General features: G+C 36.4%; 1 protein-coding gene across 15 annotated transcripts in view; it reads right to left on the bottom strand.

The window, feature by feature from the left end:
- The window catches only part of LOC125265745 (adhesion G protein-coupled receptor L3-like), a 391,922-nt gene that overhangs the window by 50,782 nt on the left and 316,980 nt on the right, over nt 1-24,160 (bottom strand). For 11 of the 15 annotated variants that reach the window (XM_048186153.1, XM_048186154.1, XM_048186155.1 and 8 more), the window contains 3 exons: nt 16,978-17,100; nt 11,691-11,896; nt 9,222-9,398 (listed from right to left, as the gene is read on the bottom strand). In XM_048186153.1, coding sequence (XP_048042110.1) covers nt 9,222-9,398; nt 11,691-11,896; nt 16,978-17,100 — 506 coding nt within the window. The remainder of the gene's footprint in view (nt 1-9,221; nt 9,399-11,690; nt 11,897-16,977; nt 17,101-24,160) is intronic. The other 4 variants (XM_048186160.1, XM_048186161.1, XM_048186150.1 and 1 more) reach the window with 1 other exon arrangement.

Below are 24,160 nucleotides of genomic sequence, written 5' to 3'. Positions count from 1 at the left end.
CACACACACACACACACACACACACACACACACACGGAGGCGATGGAGCAGGTGTGTGATTAATAGCGCTCTGCTCTCCATCAAACACACCGACACAAAAAGGAAAAGAGATCTGTGTGTGTGTGTGTGTTTGTGTGTGTACTTCCAGATTCATGATCTGGTAGATTTATAACCCATCTGAATTCTTCTTCCCTCAATATCAGTTCACGTCACTCACAGAAAACACGCCAGTTTAACAGCAGAGCTCGTGCTGAGAAGTTCCCACAAATCGGTGGAAATTGTCTCAAAGAACCAATTAAAACATCAACAACAAATCAAGCATTAGCGTTAGTTCTGGCAGGTCACGTTAGTCAAGCTGGCATCAGCTGACTCCCAGGTTACTCTCGTCTACCTATAGGAATACGACGCCTATCACAGCATCCACATATAAGCTCCTCAGTATTATCAGCAGCTATTGCATTTCTCAGGAGCTAATTACCCTCCTCCATCCCCAGCTCCTCCTCTCTTCAGTCAGAATCGGCCTTATGATTCCCCTGAATCAAACTAATTCTTGATTAATGTGTATGTTAAACATGTATAAATATTGACTTAAATTATATCTGCATATGTTGGTTCTGTTCAGTTTACCCTAAGGGGGGTTATTGCTGCTCTCCCTGCTCTTATCCATGCTAAGCTGCATGGATGTGCAGGGAGTTCTTGCCCAGAACAGAATCATACCGCCAATACAAACTCTATGCATTATCAATCATATTTGACGATAGTGGTCCTGACAGAACCAGCAATTCACTGGTTATTTCATCACGTGTTCATATATCGATATTTCAGTTTAAACATGTTAAAATGGTGCACTCAAGTGACAATTAAAAAAAGTTTTACACAGAGAAATAATAATAATGAAAAAAACAACCACTTTAGAGAAATTTGAGAAATTTTTAATGTTTTTCTAGATTACCGAAACAATCAAATTTGATTAAAATTAGACAATTTCAGTCATCTAGAAAAATGTTTAAAACAACCGCAGTCAGATGGGATTACTAATACTACTAATAATAACAGGTTTAACTTGATATAATGTTTTAGCAAGCATTCAAAGCGCATAAACATTAAAATATGCTAGTTTGCGGTCAGTGAGATCTTTTTAAAGATAATATAAAATGTATTTATTTAGCAAGGATGCATTAAACTGATCAAGTTATTTATAATGTTACATCAGATTTCTATTTCAAATAAGTTGTTTTCTTTTGAACTTTCTATACTTGGTTTCCACAAAAATATGAAGCAGCACAACTGTTTTCATGAAGGATCATGTGACTCTGAAGACCAGAGTAATGATGCTGAAAATTCAGCTTTGCATCACATTAATCAATTATATTTTAAAAGATATTTAAATAGGTAACAGTTATTTTAGAATGCAATAATATTTCACAGTATTTCTGATTTTACTGTACTTTTGATCAAATAAATGTCGCCTTGGTGAGCATAAGAGATGTCTTTCAAAAACATTGAAGTCCCCCGTGGTGAAAATCAAGTTTTTAATGCTGTTCATATGTTTATGTGGTGTTTTTAATATGCTTAAGGACAAACCATGTGCAAATTAAAAAAAAACAAAAAAACAAAACAAAAAAAAATTCGCTTTGGAATCGCTAGTGTTTGTGATGTCACAAACGGGAACATGGTTTGTGTAACATTAACAACACATTATTAGCTGTTTAGAGGGTCATGAAACCCCCCTCTTTCAGCTCAAGTTTAGCTCACAATCTTTTTGAAAAATGCAACTTAAATGGGCGTGGTGGCTGTGAGAAGAGGGGAGAGGAGAGGAGAGGAGAGGAGAGGGGGGAAACTCTCATCGCCAGTAGCCCATGCATATCGACTGTCACTAAAAATCAGTGGTAAAACGTGAGGAAATACTACATTTTTTTTAAAAACTGGAAAAGTTAAAATCTAATGAAATACACTGACACTTTATTTTTGTCTTTTCAAGAGTTACTGAATGCCCTGCTACATTATCCTACAGTAATCGTAATTCTATTTAAAACATATTAATGTACATGTGTAATTACAGTCATTATAAAATATATAGTTGTTTATATACACACTATACATGCATATATTTGAAAAAAAAAAAAATAACGCTTAAAAAAAACCTTGCGTACATAGCATAGATCTACGCACCGAACCTGCAACACGCTCAGTCAGTCAGGCTGCGTGTCGACTGGAGCAGAGCAAGCGACCAGAGCATTTTTAGATTCATTCCTATGGAAGTTGAGCGTCACATTTAACTTACGCGCGGCTCAACTTCCATAGGAATGAACCGAAAACACTCGCGCTTTTTCGCTCGCTCCGCGCCAACGGACACGCACCGTCAGTCAGTCAGTCTCTCTCGCTGTTTAGTGCCGTTAACCGTCCTCGTCATTGGAAAGATCCACGTGGTGTCATGAATAATTAAGAGAGTGTCTTCTCATTGGATAAAAAACTCAGTCTCGTTAATAATTATGAAACACCGATGAGTCATCAAAGTACTATCATGCTCTGCCACGTCACAGCCTGTGACGTGGACAGGATGAAGATTTTAAACCCGGAAGACGAAAATAGCGTATAAAAACTAAAATTTAACCATTTCCCCCCTACTATTAAATCTAACAGATGCTAACATTGTCTTCAATGGTGTTCAACACACATACCTCTGTTAAAATCTCAGAAATTTTGGTTTAGGGTTTCATGACACTTTAATAACGTAGTCAAGCAAAAGGCTATTAATTGTATTAATTACCATTATGTGTCCAACGTTGTAAAAAGCGCTACCATTGCGCAGCGTTTATTTCAGTAAGTTGACCGAGTGGATCTCTGAGCTTGTGTGAGTGAGTGGAGGTGGGGCTAATTAGCATACTCATAGGTCCTCGTATACTAAATGAGGCAAAGGTGTAGAGTTATATTGAAGCTATTTTAAGATTTTTTTTTTTTTTTTCACAGGAAATATGTCATTTTGGTGATCAAAGATGAGTTTTAAGGGATAAAATTACCTACAGGGGGACTTTAACATACTGTATCTTACCGCCCCCAAACTTTTGAATTGACTTGAGCAGAACTTACTTCTGAAGCTCGGAAGCTCCAGTCTAGTCATGTAAAAAAAAGTAGTAGGAGGAAGAATTTCATCTGTTGGCAGCTGTACTTCTGGAGGAATGTTACCTTTGCTTTAGTTTCGGAGCAGAATGAATGAGTTGAATGCATTTCAGTGACGCACAGTCTTTCATAAAAGGCCTTCAGAAACATAAACACGAGCACACATCTGTGCAAAGCCTCATTAAGAACACATTCATGCACACATTTCAACTATGCAGCAGTCAGTGTCAGAATTCTAACAGTCCTCATTTTCTCAATCTAATGAGTCATAACCTCTGTGATGAGAGCACAAGATATCCATGACGTCCAGCAGCCCTCCTTTAAGATTGAAGATTGATGGATGACAATTGCCTGACATTGTCCCCAGACTCAGCATCAATGCATCTCTCTGCCACTCCAGTGGTCTCAATGTGTCCATTAATACACCTCTCGCTATCACTGGCACTGCTGCAGCCATGGCAACAACAAAACACTAACCTGTGAGGATTTACCCACAAAATCTCTCTCTCGTTCACCAACAATCTGAGGGTGAAATGGAGCGGTCAGGTGGATAAATACATGACTGAATTAAACCCATCTACAAGGCTATACAGTGCTGAATAAGACTTTGTGGGTGTGTCTACGCCTAAAATAGGTGTAGCTAAAAAAGTTCTGTTGTACAATATTGTCTTTTTGCAAATTTTGGTGCCTGACCTGGGCAACAATCCTGTACAATGCAGTTTGCCAGTTCAGGCAGCGTGACAAAATGTAAAACATTTTTACAAAATATTTTTAGTATTTTTTTGGTAGGTTTTTAATGTTTAGTTTATTTGAAATAGTTCTATTTAGCTTTAATTTATTTTCATTTCAGATTTAGTATTATAAATGATTTGTACTTTTCTGAGGCAACATTTTAATTTAATTAAAATGAACAATGAAGTTTGGTAGTGTGACAGAATGTAGAACATTTTTACAAGATTAGTTCATTTTAATTTTACTTTAAAGGATTAGTTCACTTTCAAATGAAAATTACCCCAAGCTTTACTGACCCTCAAGCCATCCTACACAGTAAATGTTTTGTTTTTTTGTTTGATTTGTTTTGACAAAATTTTTTCAAATCAACTTAATTAATGTGGTTCAGATAACATAATATTTTGAGTTTCTGTTGATTAAACCAATCGCCTTCATTGTATTAACTAAAATGTTTAATTTCAATGAACTCAAAATTTTAAGGCAACCAGGTAACTTTTTAAAGTTAAACCAACAATTTCTTTCTACAGTGTAGGTGTATATGACTTTCTTCTTTCTGATGAACACAATTGGAGATATATAAATACATATCCTGATGCATAAGAGCTTTATAATAGCAGTGAGTGGGATCAACAAGTATGAGGTGAAAGTGCTTCCATCCACATCCATCCATCATAAACATACTCCACACGGCTCCGGGGTGTTAATAAAGGCTTTTGTCATTTTTTAAGTTTTTGTTTATTTTAATTATTTCTATTTAATTTCAGCTTTAGTAATTTTAGTATTTCAACTTAAAATAATTTCAGTTAGTTGCTGAGGCTTTTCATTTTTATTTTAATTTTAAGTTTTTTCCTGTATAAACCAATTTGGCAGTTCAGGCAGTGCGACAAAATGTAGAACATTTTTACATAAGATTAATCTGTCAACAAAAGCACTGGCGGGTTATTTACCATTTGTAATTATGTATTTATAAATAAATCCATAAATCTATCCACTACACAGAACAAGCTCTGAACGAAGAGAATACATGCCTACAAACGAAATGTGTAAAGTGGGTGTGGCTAAGCAAAATGTAGGTGTGCTCAAGACTGTAGTAAGTGTAATAACCCCTGATGTAGGTGTGGCTTATTTTACTTTTACATTTTTTTAGGTTTAAGTTTTTCATCTAACATTTTTATTTTATTTCAGCTTTATTTTTATTTTTGGTGTGTTCAACTTCGATCGCAGAACGATCGGCGAGAGTTGTCGCTTGCAGTCAAGGTATAATTGAAAATGCAGCCTTCATGTCAGATACTTTCTGCTTCCTATAGTGACGCTCCTGTGGTGTTAGTTTACTTTATTGCACATTAAGTGGATTAGATGCAGTATTTGTCAAACACACAGATGTTTTCATGAAGCAATAGAAATACTTTTCATGTACTACTTAATACAGTGCCATCTGTACAAGAACGAAGTTCAACATAAGCCTAAACTATTTAAATACCAATAAAGTAGGTCTATATATCTTTATCAGTTTTATTTTGATAAGTGTGACACAATACAACATTATGGTTACAAGAAAATAGTTTTTACAGTTATAAATACATGGGTTTGTGAGCATTAGCGGAACTGAAGGAGTCAGTTGCCGATCGGTCGAAGTCGAACACACCTAATAGTTTTATTTATTATGACATGACCAATATGGCTGCTCATGCCCAAGTGTGGGTGTGTTTATGCATGGAGGGGTGTGTCAATTTCTATTGTGGGTGTGTCACTGTCCTAAATGGGTGTGTCTACATCTGCACCATTCGTTGACCACTACTTCCAGACATGACTCACACAGTGTAAATGAAATCAGAGTGGGGAGATTTTATTTTAAACAGCAGGACCTGAAAGAGACCTGCAGTTTTCCCTTCTCTCACTTGCTAATCAAAACGTCTGTCAGCGATTTACTCCTCTCTCTCGTTCTCTCGAGAGTCATGGCTGTCGACGGTGCTCCACAGGGCCACTGAGCGGGGCCATTGTTCCATCTGTCAAAATGTCTTTTTCCCCCTCATTTTTCACTGTTTTTCACTCCTGTCAACTGTTCTCTTGCTTTTCGGTTTCTCTACAGGTAAAGCTGAATGTTGGCTCTGAATGGAAAATGTAAATTAAGCTTTTAGACTAAATGCACCTAGCTGAGACTCCGTCCCATGTGAGCCCACGCCTGCCAGGCGAAGGAAAAAACCCTGCCGCCAAATTGTGTTCTCAACAACACCGGGAACAACAGACTTCAATAGAGAAACAACAAAACAAAAACAGACAAATGGCACTAAGAGGTGATCATTTCGAAAATAATGCATGGCAGCAACTTACAAAAACTCAGAAGGCGTCAAGCTGTATGTCAGACGTATCATGTTGGCCTTTAAAACACGTTCAAAACGAACAAAAAGCAACAATAACAAAGTATTCTTAAAAAAAAACAGCAGTGTATGTGTGTGTTTGTTCAGTGTGTATTAAGTCACTCAGCAGGGAATCGTCGTTGATCATGGATCATATGGAGAGATAAAGACCGCCCACCTGCTGATCTCCCACAATGCACCTCACAGCCTGGAGTCATCAACAAACAATAAACAGTCTCCACAGAGATCTGCTCCACATCCACCTGCTTCAAACAAACACACCTCACGTCTTTCTTCTGAATTTTCAGAGCAAAATCCATTCAGCACCTCTGAACATCCTGGGATGATTTTGGCTATGTTCAGACTTCCAGCAAAAATCAGATTTTTTGCATATCCACATTTTTTATCCAGAAGTCACATGAAATAGGATTTTTTTTTTTTTTTTTTTTTCTCAAATCTGATTCAAACCACATTTGGAGGTGGTCTCCAGATGCATCTCAGTCTGGACACTCTTGCTGTTCAAATCGGATTTCAAATTGTCTTTTGTGTCATTTTGTATAAAATAGAAAATGTTTAGTTCAGTACATTTGCTTTACAGTAAACTTGAGGGGGTGTTTGATTATGATTTCACTTTTTTAACTTTAGTTAGTGTGTAATGTTGCTGTTAGAGAATAAACAACATCTGTGAAGTTACGACACTCAAAGTTCAATGCAAAGGGTGATATTTTCTTTTAAAGAATTCTCTATTTAAGGACTACAACAAACAGCTGGTAGGGACTACAACAAGCTTCTTCCCGGGTTAGTGACATCTATGTAAAATTTACATGAACTCTGCCCCCGAGAATATGCAACAAAGGGTGTGAGGCCATGTTGGGCTGCTTTAGAGAAGAGGAAGAGTTGTTGTAGTTGTGTTGTTGCCATGCCGTCGTTTTATACCGGACTGCTTCACAAACAAGGGTCAATTCAATGCAAGATTTACATAAAAGATTAACATGACGGCGCATGCTAGTTATTGAGCTGAATCAACTCCACAGCAACCTCATAAATTTATCCACTAACCATTCAGAAACGTCCAGTTGCATTCTAAAAGTCTCTCCATCAGTGTCCGACTCTGGTTTGAACAATGTAAGGTTGACAATCATCATTTTGACTGTGTGAGATTCTCCAGCTTTGTTGTTGTTGAGCAACCATAGAGCGAGCTGTTAAAGCTCCACCCTCTTCTGGAAAGCAGGGCCGGAAGCAGCAGCTCATTTGCATTTTAAGGGACACACAAAAAAACGGCGTGTTTTTGCCAAATAGGGGCAAATTTGACAAGCTGTAATAAATGATCTCTGAGGTATTTTGAGCTGAAACTTCACAGACACATTCTTGGGACACCAGAGACTTATATTACATCTTGTGAAAAGGGGCATTATAAGTCCCTTTTAAACTTCTATAACTTTTTTACACTTTCACTTCTGCAAAAATCTGCTGAGTGTCTTCCGAAGCATTCATGGATTACAACCATTTAAGTTCAGATCTATGCTGAAAAAATGGGGTTCCTTCGGAACACAAATGAAGCTATTTTTAAATATAGCTGCAGGCAGCGATACGGGGCAAAGCCCATAAAGGGGCAGCAACAGCAGTGCAGAGCCAGTAGGGCAAAACCAGCAGAAATAGAACATACATACATAAAAAACAGATTCAGAAATACAGGTGAGAATGAATTTAAAATGAACAGAAGTTCAGATAAGAATGAGCACAAAGTGAAAAAAACAAATGCCTAATCCAAGATGAAGAAAGATTAGTACAATGCTCACCCAGATGATAAAGGAATCGAAGTGGCATAACCTCACACACACTTTTATAAAGTTGTACCAGGCAGGAATCAAACCCACAATCTTTAGATCGCATGCTTGTTGCTTAGCGCTGTGCGCCACTTTTACTTAGCTGCCGACGTTCAGTTCTTCAAATGAGGATGAACTCAAAATAAAGATTTGGTGTATAAAATGCATGTTAATAAGTTTAGATTATATTATTCTTAGAACGACATGTCTGGAACAGAAGCAACTTTTGCACCACTTCTGGCCACGTGCCACACAGGAGTCGAACCAACAACCTAAAAGGTTTGGGGCCTGTGACTTCGCAGAGTGGGCCACTCAGTTGACGCACAGTCATCAGGCTGCCAAGGAGAGCTTTCAGTGTGAGAATGAGCACACAAAAGCAATTCTTGAAAAGCCTAAATTCAATCTGTTCATCATATAAAGCAAATGTGTCTCTTCAGAGAATTTGGACTAAGCCGCTCAATTCATGCAGATTAGTTTTACAATCTCTTTATGAACTCTTTGAAGCGTCAAAGTGGTAGTTGCATAGCTGTCAATGGAGGGACAGAAATATCTATATGTGTTCCGAAGATGAATGAAAGTCTTACGGGTTTGGAACAAGATGAGGGTGAGTAAATGATGACAGAATTTTCATTTTCGGGTGAACTAACCCTTTAACAGGTTAATAATATATATGTACATATTTGGGGGGTGTTCGTAATACTGTTATTCATCTGTAAAACTATGCGTAATTGTTGCAATGTGTAAATTGTTGCATTACAATTGGTTTTACAAACAATTTACACTCTGACCGGCTGTCCTGTCTCATTCCCTCAAACAAACACACTTCACATCTTTCTTGAGAGCAAAATCCATTCAGCACCTCTAAACATCTCAGGATGATTTACATCATATAGTTTACATTTTCTTAGAGTGGAATGCTAGTTTCCTCCACAAGAAAATGGCAGTTTTGTAAGAAGAAACACTTGAACAATATATATTTACATATTTGGGGGTGTTCGTAATAATGTTATTCATTTGTAAAACCGCATTGTTGCAATGTGTAAATTGCATTGAAAACAATCTGATGGGCTGTGCTACATCATACAATGTTTTCATGTGTGGACAGATAAATTGTTGCTGGAAACGTCTTAGTTTAGAACAAGTCTGATGTTTATATCTCAGACAGATGTATTTAAAGTGCAACTACCTTCACGTCCACATGAGCCATGAGCACAGCAAAGTTGGTCAGGTGTGTGCAGGAGCAGGTGGTGTGTGTTCGGTTGGTTCCCAGCAGCCGGCAGTCCTGCGTGGACCAGAAGCCCGTCATACTGCGCTTCGAGTAGCTCCAGAATGAACAGTTGGGGTTGAAATTCTCCTCTGACTGCTGGAGGAGGAAGAACAACAAACTGCATGAGAGAATGAGCAGAATGAGCAGAACACACAACATGGGCAATAACAAGAGTTACACTCAAAACGAACCTTTTGAAACACCTGTCAACACTCAAAGAATTTAACCACCAGAACCATGAGCCACTTGAGCCACATAAACACACACCTGTGAGCTGAGATAAGTTTTAGAGGAAGCATGACAGAGGTTTAATGTTTTTAATTTGATTTAGTCAATATGCATGTCAAGTGATTATTGTGTTTTATGCAATCCATGACAAAATTATCAGGTAACTGCATGCTATTTATTTGGAGTTTCTAGCTGCATTTGGTGCATGACAGGCATCGGACCCTGTTTACACTGGAAATGACTATATGTTTTATCTCATATGTTTATCATCACACACAGTAAACCCACGATAGGAAAACAACCCCATATATTCAGTAGATATCTCAAAGACTTCATTTGCTTCCTTTGAGCGATTTTTATTCTAGTTTCACACTTCCTTCAGACCAGCGGCTCTGGGTAAATGGGATGTTTCCTCATTGAGGATAATTATGAGCTTGCTGATCTTCACCCACGCTGAATTTATACTAATCTACTGTAGATGTGGGCCACCAGGTGCCCAGTGGAAGGAAGACTTTAATATCACATAGCCACACACACACACACACACACACACACACACACACACACACACACACACACACACACACACACACACACGTCACACACACATTGATAAAAATTATGTTGACATTTGATTTATTTTTTGTTTTTGTTTTGTTCATTTTTTTCTTTTGGAATAACATGAATCAATGTGTGCTTAATTGTATTATTAACTGTAATTGTAGTGTAAATCTTAAATGTATATTTAAAAAAAAAAAAAATTGCACTTGCAGGTTATATAATATTAAAGGTGCCATTGAACTGAAAATTGAATTTACCTCAGCATAGTTGAATAACAAGAGTTCAGTACATGGAAATGACATACAGTGAGTCTCAAACACCAGAGAGCACGAGCAATTAAAGGGGCAGCAGCCCTGAATCGGCGCATTTCTAATTATGCCCCAAAATAGGCAGTTAAAAAAATTATTTAAAAAAAGTCTATGGGGTATTTTGAGCTGAAACTTCACAGACACATTCAGGGGACACCTTAGACTTATATTACATCTTGCAAAAAAACGTTCAATGGCACCTTTAATTAAATAAAAGGACACTTAAGTGTACTTAAAGATAATACACTTTCATGACTGTTTCTTAACACACTTAAGTACACTTAAAAATGCACTTTATAATAAATGTCATGTTTTATCTCTTAAGTACATTTTAAATCATTGTTTGAATAATCTTTTGTAATGCTTTAAAGAAGTATGCTTATTTTGATGTGATGACTAACTGACTAAAGCACATGCAATGTACTTGATTATAATTTTGACTGTAGTGTTTTCAATACACAATTCAATACATTTGGAGTTAATATATTTTGAATATACTAAATTGCATCACACAGTTGTGTAATTGCGAATATATTTAAATGCATGACACAAGTTTCAATAGAAATGACATTAAAGTATATTTTAGTTTACCATAAATGCTTGTCAGTACATTGGGCAGTACACTTTAACCATATTTCAAAAGACATAGAAGTAATTATGAAATTACAAATAAAGGTGTACTTAAGTGGGTCAAAAAGCCCATTAAAGTTCAACTAATTCCATATAATATAAATGTAAAATTCTGCATTTTGGGGGAAAATCTGTGGAATATATTTAAACTCTGTAAAATGCATTAAAAGGAGCAAAGAGTAAAACACTGTTACTGGTGGCTGAAAGCATGATCAAGCTAGCCAAAATCTAGCATAAACAGAGACACAGGGCGTTGGAACATGCAGAGCTCTAGCCATTTCGATTCTGTGGAAATCTGCAGAGTTCTGTGGATATCGCTTTACCAAGAACATCCTCCCACACACACAAACAGGAAATCAAGTTCCCTGGTCTTTCAACCTGTCTAATCACAGCTGGAGGCAGAGTTTCTGTGTATGTAATTTTTTGGGTGCGTTTCAATAAAGTGGTTGGATGAAAAATAATTCAAGCATAAATGCTGGTGGTGTGACTGAGGGACCCAGTGCAACCATTTATTCATCACCTCTTTACCCACACAATCACATGCACACACACATATACAGTCCAGCACTCTTGGAATTTCATTCGAAAAAGGATTTTTCCATTCTAACAACAAATCTTACAGTGAACGCAACACAAACTGCGTGTCGTACGGCACTCGTACCTGAATATGTCGCACTGTGAATATGACGGGGTCGGACAGGTAAACTTTGTTACTGTCTTTGTTGATGGCCGCCGTTATAATGGGAGAGTTGACGATGACAGAGTAGTTGGTGTTTAACGTCTCGCTACTGAACTTCATGCTGGCGTTTTCTGTGGACAGGTATGAACCCAGATGCTTATACAGGACAAATGCCATCCGGATCTCACCTAAAACAGACAGACAGAAAGAAAGAGAGTGGCTGTTAGTTTTTATTATGAATGTATTCATTATTATGACAAAGTTCACATGAGTTGTTTCAGTAATTTGGTGCTATCAGAAGTATTTCAGAAGAAGCTGTAAAAAGCCTCACATTTGAGGGTCTCAAATAAATTGGTTATATTATCTATCTATATATATATATATATATATATATATATATATATATATATATATATATATATATATATATATATATATATATATATACATACAAACCCGATTCCAAAAAAGTTGGGACACTGTACAAATTGTGAATAAAAAAGGAATGCAATAATTTACAAATCTCATAAACTTATATTTTATTCACAATAGAATATATATAACATATCAAATGTTGAATGTGAGACATTTTGAAATGTCATGCCAAATATTGGCTCATTTTGGATTTCATGAGAGCTACACATTCCAAAAAAGTTGGGACAGGTAGCAATAAGAGGCCAGAAAAGTTAAATGTACATCTAAGGAACAGCTGGAGGACCAATTTGCAACTTATTAGGTCAATTGGCAACATGATTGGGTATAAAAAGAGCCTCTCAGAGTGGCAGTGTCTCTCAGAAGTCAAGATGGGCAGAGGATCACCAATTCCCCCAATGCTGTGGCGAAAAATAGTGGCGCAATATCAGAAAGAAAGTTTATCAGAGAACACAATTCGCCGTGCCATTCGCCGTTGCCGGCTAAAACACCATAGGTCAAAAAAGAAGCCACAACTAAACATGATCCAGAAGTGCAGGCATTTTCTCTAGGCCAAGGCTCATTTAAAATGACTGTGGCAAAGTGGAAAACCGTTCTGTGGTCAGACGAATCAAAATTTCGAAAAGTTCCAAAAGTTCTTTTTGGAAAACTGTCATCCGGGCTAAAGAGGACAAGGACAACCCAAGTTGTTATCAGTGCTCAGTTCAGAAGCCTGCATCTCTGATGGTATGGGGATGCATGAGTGCGTGTGGCATGGGCAGCGTACACATCTGGAAAGGCACCATCAATGCTGAAAGGTATATCCAAGTTCTAGAACAACATATGCTCCCATCCAGACGTCGTCTCTTTCAGGGAAGACCTTGCATTTTCCAACATGACAATGCCAGACCACATACTGCATCAATTACAACATCATGGCTGTGTAGAAGAAGGATCCGGTTACTGAAATGGCCAGCCTGCAGTCCAGATCTTTCACCCATAGAAAAAATTTGGCACAGCATAAAGAGGAAGATGCGACAAAGAAGACCTAAGACAGTTGAGCAACTAGAAGCCTGTATTAGACAAGAATGGGACAACATTCCTATTCCTAAACTTGAGCAACTTGTCTCCTCAGTCCCCAGACGTTTGCAGACTGTTATAAAAAGAAGAGGGGATGCCACACAGTGGTAAACATGGCCCTGTCCCAACTTTTTTGAGATGTGTTGATGCCATAAAATTTAAAATCAACTTATTTTTCCCTTAAAATTTTCTCAGTTTAAACATTTGATATGTCATCTATGTTGTATTCTGAATAAAACATCAGCACAATTGTTCAATAAACAATTCAATAAACAAGACATTAAAATTAAGTATCTTAACATTTTAGACAACACTGTTTTTGAATATTTCACAAACAAAAACAGCTCCATTACTGAATGAATCTGTGTTTTTGAACGAATCGAGTCAATGATTCAATGACCCATTCATAAATAAAGCTTTGTTTCTGAAATGAATCAGGTGTTTTAAATGAATCATTGAATGAATGACTCAATGAAGCACTCATTAAGTCATATTTCATATTTAAAAGTATCATTTCATATTTCTATATTGAAAATGATATTCTTAAAATAAGAATATCATAACATTATGTAATTTGTAATTGCTGTGTAAATGCATTCATCTCACCTCAACATCATTTAATCATTTAATATTTCTACATTTAAAAAATGTTATTCTTAAAATAAGAATCATAACATTATGTAATTTGTAATTGCAGTGTAAATGCACTCATCTCACCTCAGAGCTTCAGTAAACAGTCTATGTACTTTATTAACCCCCTATAAGCCACTTATGTTTACCAAGACTGCATTCATTTGATCAAAAATACAGTAAAAATATGTTAAATATTATTACTATTTAAAATAACTGTATTCTATTGTAATATATATTTAAAATGTAATTTATTCCTGTGATACAAAGCTGAATTTTTTAACAATTTTTCTGGTCTTCAGTGTCACATGATCCTTCAGAAATCATTGTAATATGCTGATTTGCTGCTCAATAAACATTTCTTATTATTATCAATTATTATTACGAAGTTCTGCTGCTTCATATTTTTGTGGAAACCGAAATAGAAATATTTTGCAACAATGCAAATATCTTTACTGTCACTTTTGATCAATTTATTAGATAGATGTATTTCATTGATACCTATTTCATTTGATTGGTAACAGCTTATAGTGTCTTTTTTGTCTAATTGTATTAATTAACTGAATTTAAGAATTTGACATAAAAGAAGTTGCATGTTGTACATAAAAGGTTTTGAAAAACTTTGCCCTTATAAAGGTAAAAACACCCCTGGAAATCAATTTAAGTGGGCAAATATCGTCTCTTAAAGGAAATGTTAATTTCTTTCACTGCGTGAGAGATTCAAGGGGAGCTTGTTTAGGAGATCGGCCTCCTGCTAAAGCTTTAAAAAAGCTAAAAGTGACAGTGTAACAAAGCAAAACTTGTTCAATCTGCTGTTGAACACGTCCTGATTGGACGAACTGGGGTTCTGTGGCATGAGTTCACTAAAAAAGCTTCTTCATTATCACATCATAGAGAGCATGCAGACACTGTCTCAAGCTGATCGAAATCCTGTTTTAGCCGTTATATTAGAGGAAAAGAGCAATGAAGTGAAATAATTTGAGCTTTGATTAGATGGGATTCAGTAGATCATGAAATGAATACATAACACCCATAATGCTTTGTTCCTTTCGGCAGCCTTTACCGAAAGCCACAAAGGTTTCGAGTGAACGAGAAAAAAAGGGAGGAAAAAAAAAATCTAACCACAGTCGATTTGATTCAGCTTTATTGAAATGTTATTAGTGCTTTACTGCCTCCTTTGACAGAGCTGCAGTTCTGCTCGTTATTTTCGCGTCTCTCACTTGCTTTTTTCATGAAAAGAAATAAAAAAAACACCACCGCTGCCACCCCACAGAGTCTGGGATCCCCAACTTACAAGAACAGACAACAATTTTTCGCAATTCTTGCTGATGGGCTGTTCAGTAACAAGCGTTTGATGATGGGAGGAAAACCTCTGATGAAGGAAACCATTTTGCTGTCAACTTGTTCATAAAAAGGGAATAAGCACTGAGGATCTAAACGTATTAGACCAATATTGTATTTTGTAAGAAGGATATTGGAAATTCAGAGTTTCAGAGAATGGAAGTTGTGTTGGTGTTCAGTTCAATTTTAGTATCATTTATATACTATTATAGTTTTTGTTAATATTTTTAATTACATTTTTTTTCATATTTTCTGTTTTCATTTTAATTTTAGTTAAAGTTTTGCTTTGTCTTTTTGTTTTGTTATGTGTTTTTGTGAATGAGAAACCTTGAATTGGTAAATAATTGAAATAAAATATGCTTAAGGTTTTTAATATTTTTTTTATTTTAATTTAATGTTATAGTTTATTTAGTTTTAGCTATTTTTGTATTTTAACTTAAACTAAACAAAAATGAGAAATGTTGAAATCTAGCTGAATCTAGCTGAAATAAATTAAGTTTAAGGTTTTCTCATTTATTTTATTTTATTTTATTTCAGTTAATGCTCAGTTTTTTCTTCATGGTTGTAGATGTTTCGTAGTTATTTAAATTAAAATATATGAAAATGAGAAATGTTGAAATAAAGTGTTATATATTTTGTTCACTTGAGCGCTTACAATCTCCCAAATGTTTCCAACTATTTGTAAATCGTGAGGAAATTGCAATTTTAACCAAGGCTCCGGGACGTGTGAGTGAGTCACCTGTCAATTGTGTCATACCCGCGTTACCCTCAGTTTCCCATTTTATTTTGTAGAAACCATGGAAACACCAAAGACTCTTTAATGTATTACATGTTTTAATAGGCAAGGGAACAACGGTTTCAATATATTTATAGACAGAAAAACTAATTGTTGTTATATAGCTCAACATGTTTAGTCTTATTGTTTAAAATAAATCTAATTTTCTTGATCTTTTGCGAGTACCATACTTTACCATGCCTCAGAAAAAACACTATTGTGTCAAGTAGCTAACATAGCATAACCAGATGTAGCTTTATTTTAATAACAGTAATACAGTAATACAGTAACAATAATACAGAATTTTCTCCATCATACAATACGTTTTAAAATTAATTCCATGCCATTTATCAACACAAGCCATCCAGCATTTAATATGATTTTCTAATCGATCTATCTTACTTTGCAGTGTGCAACAGTGTCTCACAGCAGCCGCCGAGTGAACGCACAGAGTAACGTTAGAACATCATTTTCAACACATTCAAATGTATCTAATATGATAAACAGAGCTGCGTTACCTCATATTCATGACTGGAACAGCGAAAGCAGCGCCGGCGACTGTGTCATAATAAAAGTTCTGCTGCTCGCGCCGTGTGTTGCGCAATTGCTAAAGCGGCCTCGTTCAGCTCCCACAACACTCGGTCCTGCTCTGCTTCATACTACAGTAACGTTAATAAATCACATCTATGAACATGATTTTTTCGAGAGTCCTATCCCAACTGGTTTCCACTGGCTGTGAGGTAAAGATCACATGTCCAAAGATTTCGCGCTCAAACTTGGTGTCGTCAAGCTAAACCTTTGTTTTGAATAGGCCTCTAGTGACCTCTAGCGGGCAGAAAATCTTACATATTGCACCTTTAAACTAAACAAAAATGCGAAATGTTGCCTTGGTAATTAGTTAAAATATGTTTTTTAATATTGTATTTTAGTTTATGTTAATGTAAAGTAATTTTTATTTTGGCTTTAGTTTTAGTTAATTATAGCAACCCTGTTGGCACTACATATGACCACTCCATAAAGTTGTGAGCGTACCGTTTCTGCCGTGTTGTTTGAGAGTGTTGGCTGACAGGTGGATGGCGTTCCCTTGGCCTCCTGTCTGTGGAAACTTCAGATCAGGCAGATTTCCATCTGTGCTCATCCTCGCCACCTCCAGCTCTGAACAAAGAAACACACATGACAGTATAATAAATGTGAATGAGGGCTGGGGAAAAAACAACAACTTTAATATACGTGGTCCATCCCACTTTTGTGCTATTTTCAAAGCCTTCTGTAGTCATTCACGTGCTTTGTGTGATGAATATATCGGAAATTTAATTAACTGAAAATCTTGACATTCCCTCAAGATCTCTATTGCGAGTTTACAAGAACTGTAGCAATTTTAAATATATTAATTAAATGTAGTCATTTTAAATAAATTAATTGTGCTTTTTTTTTTATCTGAATGAACCAGAGAAACATGGATATTTTTCTTACAAAAACCCATCACTTCACTTCAGAAGGCCTTTATTAACCCCGTGAAGCCATATGGATTATTTTATTATGGATGGATGCATTTTTTTGAGCTTCAAAATCACGCCGCCCACAAACTTGTGTAGAGTCGGCAGTTCAATAATAAAAAAAAAAAGTTCAAAAGGAGAATGCAACTCTTGCTGTGCTGTTTCCACAAATCAAAGCATCATATGCTGTTTGAGATTTCTACTCTGATTCAGCACAGCTCTCTAATCAAAGTATGAATACATTGACTCACTACATCACCACCAGGCCTGATTTTGCAGCTGCATTTTTGGGCATTCATAAACATTCTTTCACAGAACCTGAAAAGAAGTCGGCCGCAAAATCCCAGAGCATTTACACAAACACTTATCGCACCGAAATTAACATTAAAAATCCCAACAGAGACGTAGATTCGGCGGAGGGTGCTTACCACCGCTGCAGGTATTTGCTGCAAACAGGACAAAAGAGCGATAAAGAGCCGTGGGCAGAAAGAGACGACTATTGCATGCCGGAAATACTTTTTCATTCTTCCACCGTCGCTGTGAAAAGCTTAAGACAGCAAACAGCGGGCTGAGACGCTGTTGTGCCTCAAGAGAAATCAAAAGCCGGTTTAAATAACGTGTTAATCACCCAAAATCTGCTCACCAGATTATGAGTGTGAGGACAGACACTCCAACAAACAAACACACTCTCCATCAAAAAGGAAAATCTAAATACAATGGCACACTGTTTTTTAAAGCGTATTATATTAAACCGAAAGAGGAGGATAACAACCACTTCAGGGTAAGTTGGCAAAAGATGAGCATCCATTCTCACACACAAACAGGCTTTTATTTCCCCGAACAACTGTGTCATCAACACTATCATCAGATGGCAACGCCGCTAATCTTCTCCCGATTCTCCACATGGTGCGGCGTTGGCGCTCTGTGTCGTCTTAAAGGGATAGTTCCCACAAAAATGAAAATGCTGTCATCGTTCTCATCCTCATGTAAATTATAAGAAATATAAATGACAAAATGATTAAGAACAAAAAAGCTCAAGTTATGAGAAATAAAAAGCCAAACATATGGAGCTGGTTATGTGATTTAAACACCAAAATGCATTAGTTTACTGATCATGCACTACAGTCAAAGTGTTCTGAGGTCAAAACAGTGTTTTGCGTTTTTTTCGCAACGCATTCATTAATACGCATCGGACTCAGTGTGCAAGGTCTCTGTGCGTGACAAATTTTTAGGATTACGAATACAAAATTTTGGACTCAGTGTGCAAAGACCTTCAGATTTCATCAAAAAGATTCTGAACACGAACGAAAGTCTTACGGGTTTGGAACGACATGTTGGTGAGCATAGGCGTAATTTGCGGGTGGGACGGGTGGGACATGTCCCCACCACTTTTTATCAGGGTCGATATTGTCCCCAACACTTTTTAAAACATGTCGCAGCACGGATATGCAAAAGAAACATCTCTAGCTGATTAGCAATTTGTTCATTTGTGTTAATAATAGGGCTGCAACAAACGATTATTTTGATAATCGATTAATCTATAGATTATTAGAACAATTAATCGACTAATCATTGATTGTTGCACTGATTAATCAGTAAGCTTTGTTCAATTATTCTACTTTAGCAATTAGTTAAAATATTGAGTTATACTGTACTTAAACTAGTAAATAAAACAAGGAAATCACTTCAGCTTTTAAAAGTGTATTTTTAATGATTTTCAAGCCAACTGAATTAGACCAATATCCTTCAGGTTAAAAAAATATAATGCAATTATGTGGGGTTTTTTTTGAAAAATTAAACAACAACATACATACACACACACACACACACATATATATATATATATATATATATATATATATATATATATATATATATATATATACACACACACACACAAACTATTGAGTTTATGGTCATTGAATGGCTTTCCTGAGGTAAATGTTACATTTTGTTTGATATATTTGTTTGCAAGTTTTATTGACTTCTTTCTGCGGTTAAAACTTCGATTAAGTGATTACAGTAGAGATGGATTAATTTCAGTAAGTTCAGTAAGTACTTTTTGATGTTTATTTCGCGCTGTAATAGAGAGGAATAGGTTCACATGCCGCTTGAACCGAGGTGTTACAGCGATCTGCCACACAACGTTAAACAGCGTCACCACCACAAGTATTGCTTGAATCCCGTAGTAATATTGACTGAATTTAAAAGCTTAGACTTAGTTTTATATCAAAAGTAACCTGATCTGCCGGTGCGTTGTCTGTGTCCTCTTTGCACTTCGGTAAAGTTGGTTTTATATTCGCACATTCGGACTTCTGATAAATTCAGACTTTCCAATAAATGTGCAATAAATTAATGTTTGTGAACTTTAAGCAGCGACATGATACTGACAACCAACGATTGTCAACTTACAACACTTTTCACAGTCAATCAAAATAGGCAAGTATTGTTTTAATGGCATATTTACTTGTGAATGTCCACTGAATGTCCAATGTAGTGTGATTAACAAGGCTATTCATGCCCGTAGGCAGGGGGGGGTTCGGGTGGTTCGAACGAACCCCCCCTCACTGCCAAAGGTCCAGAATTTAAGTCGTTTTTTTATGTGATTATTATCATCATTGTTTTAATCAATGCTTGTGACAAATATTCTTGGTTGCTGTTTCATATTAATATGATACATTATTGTAGCTGGACGTGTGTGTGTGTGTGTGTGTGTGTGTGTGTGTGTGTGTGTGTGTGTGTGTGTGTGTGTGTGTGTGTGTGTGTGTGTGTGCGCGCCGCGCGTGCAGTTCAGAGAGAGTTCTCACTTTTCAAGGCAACGGTGAAGAAGCATCGCCTCTGAAATGGGGGAGGGGTTATATATATATATATATATATATATATATATATATATATATATATATAATTAAAAGGATTTCTATATTTTATCCACTCAATAGTCTACAATATAATAGCCATAAACGTAGCGTAATTATAATAATAAAACATATTTATCTATATATGTGTATATATATATATATATATATATATATATATATATATATATATATATATAATTGCATAAAACATTTTAAAAAAAAATTAAAAATGGTACATGAGGAAGCAATTTGACAACAATAAATATTTTAGGTGCATCAAAAAGCGTGCTCGTTAAGATACCAGCAGACAAGCTAATCCAGCACAAATTAGTGCATAATAGGTCACCAAAATGAAGTATTTGAACCTCATAATTAAATACATAAGGAGGAGAAAAACTGCAAAAAGGTCCACTTTTTGAAAAAAAGAACCCCCCCTTTCAATAGGCTGGCTACGGACCTGCTATTGAATACGGATGTCCGAATGTGCGAATATAAAACCAACTTTACCGAAGTCCTCTTTGCTCTGCGATGCATCTTTCACTGTGTGAGAAAATGAACGTGTGGCGTGAGAACAGTGAGTCTGAATGAGAGTTGGTGGCCCTGCATGACAGTATTCTGTAGTTATGCTAAACATTATGTTTGTTATGTTTATGCTATGTTAATCTCCCACATTTCACGGGTTCGACTTCGTTTGCACTATGCTCTCCAAAGCGCTGACTTCTTTTATTGGATTGGATCCGGGAGGGCTGCATTACAGTATTGCGCTACAGCGCCCCACTGGTTACACTGGTTATTGCAGGCCCTTCAAATAGGTCGTATGAGATCAAGAGACTATTCGACAACAAAAATATTTGTCGACAATTTTTTATTGTCGACGTTGTCGATAATGTCGACTGATTGTTTCAGCTCTAGTTAATAATAGACAATCTGGCGCTGGGACGTGTTATTTTTGAAATCATGTCGAGTGCTCGCTGTGCTCTTGATATACAATCAGGGCTTGACATTAACTTTTTTGTTCACCAGCCACTGTGGCTAGTTGTTTTTCAAAGTTACTAGCCACTCAGCATTTTAACTGGCAAAAATTTTGATGTTGGTAAATTACATTTTATATGATTAAAGTTGACTTTGTTATGCTTAAATTACTTTATTTTGAGTCATTTTACTTGATTTAGAAGATTTAAAACCCTTTCAAACTTTTAAATGCAGATTGACCACCGAAATCAAGACTACATTGTATATCAGCTGGTATGTACAGGTGGGCAAGAGGTGGACAATATGAGCATGGGCAAATATGAGATAAGTTATTTGTCTTAGGCTATATAAAAGAACAAAGAAGCAAATTACAAAAACAATAGTAAATTAAAAATAATCTTTTTTCAGATACAGTAGGTTTATTTAACATATAGTCTACATTTAATTAACATATTTTGTTGTTTAATATTAACAGACAGGTAGGCCTATTTAATTGGGCTGCTGAATGCATGGACGTAACTGACGCATATTCAGTTATTACCCACCTGTTTACGTCCACTTAAGCCATAACCGACTGTATTCACGCGAGGTACTCCACACGATGGACATTTAGACATCTGTGTGCACGTGTATTTGACTATTCAGGCGCGAGGAGAACTGATCTCGCGCGCGACAGAGAGAGAGCGCTTCTGTTGTGTGTTATTCAGCGCAATTCCGCCTATCCCTCCTTCACTAACTGCACGTAAATAACGAATTGTGTGATTGGATTGAAATTTTGTGCTACGGCGATCTTCGACGATCATTTGGCTGTAAACTGAAATTATATTCAACCCGCCAAAGTGGCTAGTGGGAGTGGCTGTCTTACCCGCCACAGCTGAAATCTACCAGCATTTGGCGGGTTGGCGGGTGTTAATGTCAAGCCCTGTATACAATCACTGATGGACATCTTTGGTTTTAATGATAAATAAAATAAAATAAATTATATGGGGATGGATTAGATCCTCTGGATAAATTTATAAATAAATTTTGTGCATTTATTATTGTAATAATACAATTACAATACCCACTGAGGGTGAGTATGACAGAATTTTCATTTTGGGTGAACAAACCCTTTAATGTCAAACTTTATTGATTTTTGCATGTTTCGGATGATTAAATCTTACATTTCAGTATATTCCTCACACAACATACTACTGAATATCTTCAAAAGGCTTGGAATAGAGCGCAAAACTCGCATGGGCGACACATTGGAGCATATATGACTGCTTTTTGGAGCTTGACTGTACACTTGTGTAAAGTTCTAAATAAAACAAAGATTATTGGAATACATTTTAAAAGAGAATACTTTTTCAGTCTTTCTACTTCCAAATGTCTTACTTGCTGTTTCTTTGTAATTAACTGTGATAATAGCAATTTCTGAGTGAAAACTTATTCTACACCAATGTTCTTTTTTTCAATGTATGGAAAACAGCATCTCCTTGTGTGTTCCACCAAAGAAAGAACATAATATGAGTTTGAAGTGACATGAGAGTGCATAAAAGACTGAATTATCAATTTCAGGTGATCTATTCCTTTAACTGAAGGCTGTTTTTCAGCTCTGCAGAGCCAGTGACGGACTCAGCTGCCCCGTGGGCCAAACAAACCTTATAACGCCGCAAACTAACCCCATCAAACAGGGCCTGAAGGTCTGTTAAAGGTGTCACAGCCAGCAGATTAATCGCCGTGCAGCACGAAGGATATAAAATAACCCTCGTAAAAAGTTTGTCAGGAGAGACTCCCCCCCCCGCAGAGCCAAGCTCCGGATCCCTTAATATCAGGATAAATCGCATGCCAGACACGATAAATTCTGTTTTATTAATTCCCAAAATGCGACCATCTCCACAGAGAGGCGGCAGACCTAAATTCTGGAGTTTCCATGGCAGCCAGATTGTCTTAAATCCCTGTCTTTAGGAACAGGATACACATCCGCTTTTATCCCAGAGGAATATACGCATGCACACAACAGCATGATCTGGGGAATGCTGACATTCACACTGTGATATTCGCAAACAGATGCAAGCGGCACAGAAAAACGTGGGCGTCCTCAAAATGTCTCGTCCGATTCCTCCCTGGGCTGAGAAACGCATCGTAAACGACACTAAATTATCGCTTGTGGCATATGCTCACTCAGCCTTTCGTTTAAAAATGCTTAATTATGCCTTCCAGTAAAGAAAATAAAATGATTTACAAACATAAAGTAGTCAAATCCATCTGCTAATGGTGTATTCAGAGAGTGGTATGAGGTTATCTCTGAGAAAAACAGGCTTATCAGTGTGTATCAGGGCTGATGGGATCCATGGACACAGCTGATAGCTGGGCTGGGCTGATTTCTGGCACTGGCAACCTCGATCACAATCAAAAACAGACGCTCTGACACGTTCCGTGGATAAGGCCCGCTTTGGTGTCACATTACTTTTCAGAGGTACAAATCCTTTTTGGTGTTGGTGTTGTTGTTGTTGTCACACCATGGAAGTGACAATTTCAAAGACAAGAAACAATCTAATTTAATTTCTCAAATTTTTACACAAACTGTAGTGATGACTGCATTCAAAGCTCAACCAGTTACAGGGTTGACAATAATGACAAATGATCAAGCTATATATATATTTTTTTATGTCATTTATGAGAAAAATAATATAATTTACAAGAAATATAACTGACAACATTTTTAAGATTTTTTTTTCTGTGAATTATGAGATATATAAATGACAAAATGTTCAAGCAAATATTTTTCTGCAATTTATGAGAAATATAAATGACAAAATGATCAAGCAAATATTTTTCCCTGTAATTTATAAGAAATATAAATGACAAAATGATCAAGCAAATATTTTTCTTCTGTAATGTATG

Source organism: Megalobrama amblycephala, linkage group LG3 (assembly GCF_018812025.1).
Source record: "Megalobrama amblycephala isolate DHTTF-2021 linkage group LG3, ASM1881202v1, whole genome shotgun sequence".
NCBI classification, from domain to species: domain Eukaryota; kingdom Metazoa; phylum Chordata; class Actinopteri; order Cypriniformes; family Xenocyprididae; genus Megalobrama; species Megalobrama amblycephala.
This window is presented reverse-complemented; position numbering and strand designations above follow the sequence as displayed.